The sequence below is a fragment of the Hydra vulgaris genome, chromosome 14, assembly GCF_038396675.1.
Source record: "Hydra vulgaris chromosome 14, alternate assembly HydraT2T_AEP".
Lineage (NCBI taxonomy): Eukaryota > Metazoa > Cnidaria > Hydrozoa > Anthoathecata > Hydridae > Hydra > Hydra vulgaris.
Genome location: NC_088933.1, coordinates 42,432,501 through 42,442,500, shown reverse-complemented (window position 1 = coordinate 42,442,500; position 10,000 = coordinate 42,432,501). Strand labels below are relative to the sequence as shown.

Below are 10,000 nucleotides of genomic sequence, written 5' to 3'. Positions count from 1 at the left end.
GAAATTTGAGACATAAAAGACAAAATGTTTACGCCCTTAATTAATTTGAAATTTGTGAAATGTTGCAGTTCTTATAACTCCTCGTCAGAAATCTGCAACCTTTGCTTATGTGAAAAATTACTTATTTTAACAAATAAAGGTGAAAACTTGTTAAATAAACGAAATGAGTTGATTTCAAAATGCAGTCACAAGAATGAATTCCTCTTTTTTTTCATGAAACTTAAAGCACCATAGAAAAAGTGGCTTTTTCTTCGTTAATATATATATATATATATATATATATATATATATATATATATATATATATATATATATATTATATATATATATATAATATATATATATATATATATATATATACATATATATATGTAAATATATACATAGCGTGACGGTCGCAAAGCTTACATTTTACCACTTCTGAACAAAACAACTTTGTCAGACTTAATGCAGTGAACAGCATGGTAAAAAAAAATCATTTGGTATGTGTGTGTAGCACATAATATTATTATATGCCGAGTTTCATAGATTTTACTTGAAGTTTTACAAGCATTTTTTTTGTCGCGACGGTCGTAACCGTAAGTCGTAACGTAAAATACAATATAAAAAAATAACAAATAAAACAACGCAATCAACGATATAATAGAAAAAAGTACAAATGATCATTGAAATACATGTAAATTATGTTAAAAAATGCACTATGTCAATATCAAAGGTCCCTATATAGAAATGTATCAGAAAAAATCTGCGCCGACATTTTAAAGGATATTTTTTTAACTATTGTATTTCAATATTGAATGTTATATATATTTTGAAAGTACATATATTAATATTCTTAAATTTCACTAAAGAAAGTTTGCAAAGTTTTGTACATGAGAACGCACGCACTTTGCCTTTATCACTCGACATCAGCTTTTGCACAGTTTTCGCCTGGACTTTCTTGGTAGCTCTAATTAATTTATTTTTGAAATCTTTAATGTTTCTGGCTTCTTTTACATTGAATCTTAGTTTTCTTTTGACAGCAGCCCAATATCTTTCGATAGGACGTAGTTCGGGACAATTTGGTGGATTGCGGTATTTTTCAACGAAATTTACTTTATATTCTCTAAGCCATTTTAAACTTGTCCCAGAGTAGTGGTACAATGCTAAGTCGGGCCAAAATAACGGGTTACCTGTGTGTGTTCTTAAGAACGGCAAAAGGCATTTCTTGAGGCATTCTTTTATGTATATTTTGGTGTTAATTGTTCCCGTAGTCACAAACCAATAGCTTCTTTCACCACATTCACAAATTGCTAGCCAAACTAAGAACTTTTTAGCAAATTTTTGTATTCCATTGCATCTATAATTGAAATTCAGTTTCTTGCGAATAATTGCTGAGTAATATTGGTGTTCTGGAAAAGATCGGAAATATGCACCACAATAAGTTTCATCGTCAATAATCAAAAAAGATTTTCTGGCATCTAATTTCTTATAGAGCAGCTTAGAACAACGAATTGCGATATTTTTTGCTCTTCTTTACGACGAGGAACTTTTTTCTTTTTGTAAGATTTATAACCTCAATTTCTCTTTACTCTTTGTTTAGTGGAAACACTTGTTTTGAATTTAATCGCTTAAGATCGAACAGAAATCTCCGGTTTTCTGTTTAAGGCATCTTTCCCTTTTTTACCAAGATCTCGTCTAACAAAATATTTTTTTCTTCCACTTCCTGATTTCCTATTGATTGTACCAGTGTCCTGAAATAGTTTCACAACGCTCTGCATTGTTCTCAAAGCAACCTGTAACTCTTTAGAAATTGTTTTGTTTGATACACCAGGATTTTCAACGAGAAAATGCAAAATTTTTTCTCGCTTCGTATCTTGATTTGATGATATTTTATTAAAACTAATTGTTTAAATAACAGAGTTGTTTAAATTTTTGAATAACACTAATAGAATGACATTTTAAAACAATTAGCTATTTAAAATGATGAACGGTTTCCGTAAACACCACATCAGAACACGCGCAGATTTTTTCTGGTATATGTCTTATGGTTTTACGATGCGATTTTTAAGGCTGCACGACAGGCCTGTAAACAACCCTTACAACTTTAAAACCATGCTATGATTTGATAAAATGATTTTTTTATTAATTTTTTGCTTAAAATTATTTTTAAATAGTTAAAAGAGTTATGTAGTTTAGTTTTTTTAGTATGTGTTTTCATAACTTTTTTGCTTTTTTTGTCCTCGTTCTGGATGAATTGCCCATATATATATATATATATATATATATATATATATATATATATATATATAGTATATATATATATATATATATATATATATATAAACACACGAACCGCAAAATATAATAGATAGGAATGCATAAAACAAAAGCATTCTATTTTTTAGAACGCAACTCACTCATTTCAATTATCAGTTGAGTTGCATCATATAAATTAATTTAAAAATAAATAACATAGAAAAATATATAATAAAAAGAAAAAAAAAAAAAAGAAAGGTAACTTTTTTTTGTCCCAAATAAAATGCGTTGAAGTTAAAGAAATATCACATCAACGAACATTGAGAATTAGTTTTTCGCAGTTCAGTATTAAGCGCATCAGCATTTGTAGTATTTAACACTTTCGTACCTTCCTCTTTTAAAATTTCTTTTCGAGTATTTTCTACTTCACTGAATATTTTATCTGCGAGCTCGAACTCTTTTTTATCATATAAACACAATGCAATCCAATATCTGGTATACAGTGTATCTTCATGTTTCTCTCCTAAAACTTCTTTTTGGATATTTTCTACTTTTCTGAATATTTGTTCCGCGTCGTCAAAATTCTTTTGATCGTATAAACATCTCGCAATACCATACTTGGTATTTAGGGTATTCGCATGTTTCTCTCCAAAAATGTCATTTTGCATAATTTCTACTTCTTTAAATATTTTTTCGGCGTGATGAAATTGTTGTTTATAGTATAAGCACATTGCAATCCAGTATTTACTTTTTACTGCATCTTCATGTTTTTCTCCATAATCTTCTCTTTGAATATTTTCGATTTCTCTAAATAATTTTTCCGCATCATCTAATTGGTGTCTGTCATATAAACACATTGCAATCCAGAATTGAGTTTTCAGAGTTTCTTGGTGTTTTTCTCCTAAGACGTATTTTTGTATATTTTCTGCTTCTCTGAATAATTTTTCTGCGATATCGATTTGTTCTTCTTTATATAAACACATTGCAATCCAGTACTTAGTTTTCAGTGCATCCCGATGTTTCTCACCTAAAACTTCTTTTTGGATACTTTCAACTTCTGTAAAAATTTCCTTTGCATTTTCAAATTGTTGCTTATCGTATAAGCAACTTGCTTCTTCAAAGCTTTTAGTTGTTTTTTTACTGATTTTCTCAAAGAGCGTTTTCAGACTATTATACTCAAGTTCTTTATCATGTTCTTCAATTTTTTTAGTAAAATATTTCTCAGCTATAATATCAGCATATTCAACAGCTGGATTTGCTTCATTCCATTTTTTTATTACATCCATTGATATTTTTAAATCATTAAATGTTGTTTGGGATTCGAAGAAACTTTGAACAAACAATTTTCTATCATTGTATTCTAAAAAATAACAAAATTAAAGAATTTTTAAGCTCTACTCTATATATATATAAAAAAAATTTGAAAAAAAATTAAAAAATTTTTTTTTTTAATGTTTTTTTAATATTCCGAAAAGGATACGAAATGATTTTATTATTGTGAAAAGATAAAAGTATATTACATTAGAGTTAGAAATTAAACAATAATGATAAAAATGATAAATAATAATTAGGTAATGAAACAAGACAAAACAGGACACCTAAGTTATTAAGTGTAATTATTTTATTGTTTTTTATATTTATAATTTATGTTTGTAAATATTTTATTATATTTATAGTTATTAATTGTAAATAATGTCAAATATTTATTGAAAAAGACAATAATACCTAGCTTAAGGGTAATTAAACTATGAATAACAATCTATATTACAACTGACCCATCAAGTAATAGAAATTAACTAACCAAACAAGTAATAGAAATCAAATAGTAGACCAAATAGTAGAAACCAACTAACCAAGTAATAAAAATCTAACCAATGAAGTAATAAAAACTAAAAAACCAAAAAAGTAATAGAAGCAACCAGCTTATTTAATAGAAATCAACCAATAGATAAATCAATCTAATAGAAATCAACCAATAGATAAATCAATCTAATAGAAATCAACCAATAGATAAATCAATCTAATAGAAATCAACTAATAGATAAATCAATCAAATAGAAATCAACCAATAGATAAATCAATCAAATGGAAATCAACCAATAGATAAATCAATCTAATAGAAATCAACCAATAGATAAATCAATCTAATAGAAATCAACCAATAGATAAATCAATCTAATAGAAATCAACCAATAGATAAATCAATCTAATAAAAATCAACCAATAGATAAATCAATATAATAGAAATCAACCAACTAATCAAGAAATAGAAATCAATAACTAAACAAGTAATATAAATCATATATACAAAACCTATACAAAAACTGAACCGTTGGACAATAAGCCAAGGGTTTGGCAAAAAGATTAAAATCAAAGGTCATATTTTGAAAGGTTAAGTCACCTGCATTCATCAAGTCAGTTTGCATTCATCAATATCTTTGTTGAAAGTATCAAAATTATTACATGTTGTCAAACGTTGTCTTGCACATATTGAAAATGCTATATATGTTTGGTGTGAGTAAAGCAAACTAATTTTTTTTATAATAACATTAAAAAAAAGAATTTATAATATTCAAGTTTTTTTTATATGAATTTAAACCTACTGTCCTTCCTCCTCTTTCTGGGATCCTAACTCCTAGAACCCCCTCTCCCCCTTCTTTCTTTAAAAATGCCTTTTATTGCAAAATACTTTTTCTGCAAAACATAACACATATACAAACACCAACCCACACCTCTGACCCGGAAGGGGTGTATCTTTCTCTAGTCAATCACTACATCATAACTAACCAGATTACAACAGATAGCACACTAGTATGGTCGGAGCCTAAATTTGTTGACAGAGATTTTTGACCAAAAGAATTATGATAACTAGTAGCATGCTGGTCTAAACGATTTTGATCCCAGAAAAATTCCCTTTTCAAAAATCTATACTTTGATGTTAAAAATGACAATATTAAGATGTCTTATGTGTTCTAAAACAATCTATATTTACATTGTACTTACACCCTACTTATATGTTTAAATAACATATGAAAAATTTTATAACACACTAATTTTAAGTATTTTAACTACCTAATTTCACAACTTTCTAGCGCAATAAAATTATCCAAAAACAGATCAATAACACAGGTCAACAAAAAAAAGGTTTTTTTCTGGTGCCAAGCAAACAATTTGTTTTTTGTATAGCATTTCTCATTTTGATTTCAAATATGCAACTCTTTTTTTACCATCACCTCAAGTTGTAAAGATATTTAGGTACAAATCTTAAGAATTTAGGGTAAAGTCCCTAATATTGTCAAAAAAAAAGTTATCCAAAAGTATGTCAACCTGGGTCTCAAAAGAAGCGTATTTTCATAGAGATTTTAAAAATGTTATTCATTTGTAATAAAAATTAGTATTTTTTGTATTATTGCTGAATAACATTCTGTTGAAATTTTTTTAAGAGTCTTTAGCATTTTTTCACATAACTTTTTTGTCAATAAATTTTAAGGAAAATAATTTATGTTTTCTAAAATCTCTATGAAAATACGCTTCTTTTGAGACCCAGGTTGACATACTTTTGAATAACTTTTTTTTCGACAATATTAGGGACTTTACCCTAAATACTTAAGATTTGAACCTAAATATCTTTACAACTTGACGAGATGGTAAAAAAAGAGTTGCATATTTGAAATCAAAATGAGAAATGCTATACAAAAAACAAATTGTTTGCTCGGCACCAGAAAAAAATTTTTTTGTTGTTGACCTGTGTAATATTTAAAAACATAAAATTGTTCAGATCTCTTTTTGAATGTAAACAACATCAGCTTACAAAGAACACTTTATTGAAAACCTTGCCCTTGCAGCCAACCTTCAACAATTGTCACATTGTCATAATGTTGCTTCTTTTTCTCTTTTCTATAAATACTATAATGGGTGCTGCTCTAAAGAGCTAGCGTCTCTTGTGCTATCTACTAAAATTCATTATCGTGTTGCTCGTCATTCAATTAAGTTTCATCCTTTTACTGTAACTGTTATTAAGTGCTCCAAAAATTCTGATTCGACTAGTTTTTTTCCTTAAACATTAGTTCTTTGGAATTCGCTCCTTTCATCTTGTTTTCCTGATTCATACAACTTACAATCTTTTAAGTCGCCTGTTATTCGTTATCTTTTTTTTTCCAGTAACTTCCAACTCTAATAGTGGTTGTTGAAAGTAAAAATGTTTAAAAAGAATAAATATAAAAAAAACAAAAAAGAACTTGCCTTTAGTAAATATTAAGAAAATTAAGTGAACAACCAATCAATAAAATATGCTAAAGTTATTTTGTTAAATTACCTAGAATTTTTTGAAGTAAAATATTCCCTTGAACCGGTTCTTTCAAGTTACTTATTAAATTTAATACATTTAATCTTCTTCCATAACCTATTCCACATACAATTGGTAAACACGTTTTCAACCATTTGTTTTCGAATACTGTTTGAGGATTTCCACATAAATACAAATAAACAGAAGCACAAAATCTCATAAGGATAAAATGAGTGAATTCGTATTTTTGAGTAAGATTTGATTTTTTTATGAAACCAATCCATTCCAATCCTTGGTTATCAAGAACAGCTTCAAGTTCATTACTCAAAGCTGTAAGTTTACCTTTTTCTAACAAAATATATGCAACTTTGCTTATCTCTAGGATGTATAAATCGTTAAACTGCATCAATTCAAATAAAGATACATTAATTGATAAGCATTTTCGTTGCAAAAAGTAATAAAAAATCAACATTTGCAGCTCACTCAATGTTTTTACAGTTTGAATCATCAGATTCAATAATGATGAACACACTGCTTTAAGGTAAAGAGGAACAGAAAGTAACAATTTTGCTTCAAAAGATGATGATGAAATTTCGTTTAAATCATTTTTTAGACTAATTGTGACTAGATTATTTTCCATATAAAACTGCATTCCTTGATTACTTAATCCCATTATTTCAATTATGTTTTCTTTTGTTTTATTTGAATTCCAGTATGTGCCAATAGCTTGAGTTCTTCCTGCAAGAACACATTTAATTTCACTTGAATTTATAATATTATTCAATGTGTTTACTATTGGAATATTACAAGATTTACCTAACTTGTAATATAACAGGCTTTTAATGTGGATAAATTTATCAAGCCCATCAAGTATCACAGTTATTGACCATTGTGATGATATTTCTTGTCTAATCATCTTCAAAATATTTCCATAAAAATTATATATTAGTTTATTTATACATGAAATGTTTTGACAATCATTCATCTTTTTTAATGAAAAATAAAAGACAAAATCTGTATTTTCCCATATTAATCCATTTGCCCAAAGAAGTAGACACTTCTTAAGAAAATATGTTTTCCCAATTCCAGCAACACCAGAAATCAAAAGTAATGGCTTCTCTTGCTTAAAAATATTTTCAAAAGCCACTGTTTTATAGACTCTGCGTTTGTTAATAAAATCTTGCCACTCATTACAATCATCATTTTTACATTCACTCTCATTCACTTGAACCAAATCAAAATGATTTGTAAAAAAATTGTTTGTTTGATTGTGATTCGATCGCTCTTTATTTTCTTGTTTGTGACTCACTTGATAACTTTTTTCTTGTTTGTGATTTGTTGGTTGAAAAGCTCCATAAGTTTTGATATAATGCAACTTTAATTGTTTAATTGCGACTAAAAAAAAAGAAATTAATGAAACTATAAAAAAACTATATTATATAATTAAGTTATTTAAATTATTTATTATCAAAATAATTTATTACTTATGTATTATATTAAATGATTAAATTAATTATTAGTTAAAAAAGGAAGAAATTTAAACAGGTTGGAAAAAATACAATTTAAAAAACACTACACAAAACATGGTAAGAGTATTAATGAACTAATAAATGGTGACAAAAGATTTTAAGGCCAAACCTCAACACCATCAAACCTCAACACCATCAAATATCAACACCCTCAAACCTCAAAACCATCAAAAAATATTATTGATGCAAACAGTAATAATAAAATATATTAAAATCAAAACTTAAAACAAAAATCAGATTATATAGCAATGAAATAGATTATATAACAATGAAAAATCAACAACAAATTTTCAAACAAAAAATTAAAAATTAAATAAAAGTTTACAATAGTCCAAGAGTAAAACTCAAAAAACTACTGTTTGTAAAGAAAAATTTTTTATAAAGCTGAAACTTTGCCTAGTGATTCCCTAAGGTATACAGATCACATGAAAAAAATGCCCCATGATTTGCAACAGGAGAACCCTTTTTTTTGACACTATTCCAAAATGATGCATGCGCAAATAATTACAAAAATTTATCTTCAAACATAGACTTACTATATATCATTTTAAAGGATTTTTGATGCTGAACAACTCTTTAATTAACACTAAGTCTTAAAATGAAAGTGTGACAAGCTATTTAACAAATAAATGCTAAACATTAAAACAATTAATTAATAATGAAATATAAAAAATGGTCTAAAAATCTAGCCTATAAAATAACTGAAATGTTAGAAAATATTGAAAGTTGATTTTAAGAAGGCATTGCATTTTAATTGATCTTTTGAAACTTTTCAATCTTAAACTTTTAATTGAGTCTTTAGAAGTGTTAGAGTGTTTTTTTTTTTTTTAATGTGCTACAAATAGTAGTGAATAAAAAATCAAATCAACATATTCAACAATCTACTTGAAAGTAAGTTTCCTACAAGTTATATACCATTATTGCATTTTAATTGATTTTTTGAAACTTTTCAATCTTAAACCTTTAATTGAGTCTTTAGAAGTGTTATAGTGTTTTTTTTTTTTTTAATGTGCTACAAATAGTAGTGAATAAAAAATCAAATCAACATATTCAACAATCTACTTGAAAGTAAGTTTCTTACAAGTTATATACCATTATTGCTTATGTGCTTAAAATCATATTTCTTATGCTAAGAATGATTTAAATTAAAAAAAATTATTTTACTATAAGTGATACTATTTCTATTAATAATTTTTCACTCTCAGTTTTTATTTCTTTAATTTTGTGATGTTTTTCTTTTTGAAATAGTAATTCTACTTTTTAAACATAACTTGGGGATAACAAATCTATTTCAAACTCATAGTATAAACTTTATTTGATGGATTTATTTGAGCAATAATTTTTCGAAAAGCATTCGAATATTTGCAGAAGTGATAAAGGGCAAATAAATTTGGTAGGTGAAAAAGGGTTGAGAACCCTATTGAGAGGCTCTTCTACAAAGAAGGAAACATAAAGAGTCATGAGAATCTACACAGAGATTCCATTGCACAAAGATGCAATATAGTAATCAACCAAGATAATCTTGTAATATTGAAAAAAAAGCCAATTTCATAAATTTTCTTTGGCAACATTTTAAATAATTGGGGCATTTGACTGTAAACTGCCTCGGTGATCCTGATAGCTTGCGGCATGTAACTGTTGTGGCTGATGACACAAATATTGCAGTGACGCTTATTCATCATTGGAAAAGCAACATGTCTGACATTTACTTTTTGAAAGATAAATGGAATAAAACCATTAAACAACACTTGCTCTTTGTCCATGCATAGTTAGGGTATGATACTGTTTCCTGTGTTTGGAAAAAGTAAAAAAATACTAATGGGTGATAACTAAAAAATGAGAATAATTTTAGCCCTCTGAAATCAAACCGCAAAAGTCAAAAAAAAGAAAAGTACTCCGATGTGAAACTATTCTCTCTCTGTTTACAAACTTATTATATGTTTCGTTT

The 10,000-nt window shown here is 27.1% G+C and overlaps 1 protein-coding gene across 1 annotated transcript in view; it reads right to left on the bottom strand.

Annotated features, from left to right (window-relative positions):
* Positions 1–2,357: 2,357 nt before the first annotated feature.
* Positions 2,358–10,000, bottom strand: part of LOC105847411 (uncharacterized) — a 35,552-nt gene continuing 27,909 nt past the window's right edge. Inside the window, exons 2-3 of the mRNA XM_065818487.1 lie at positions 6,554–7,918; positions 2,358–3,598 (exon numbers count right to left, since the gene is read on the bottom strand). Coding sequence (XP_065674559.1) covers positions 2,544–3,598; positions 6,554–7,918 — 2,420 coding nt within the window. The 3' untranslated portion in view covers positions 2,358–2,543. The remainder of the gene's footprint in view (positions 3,599–6,553; positions 7,919–10,000) is intronic.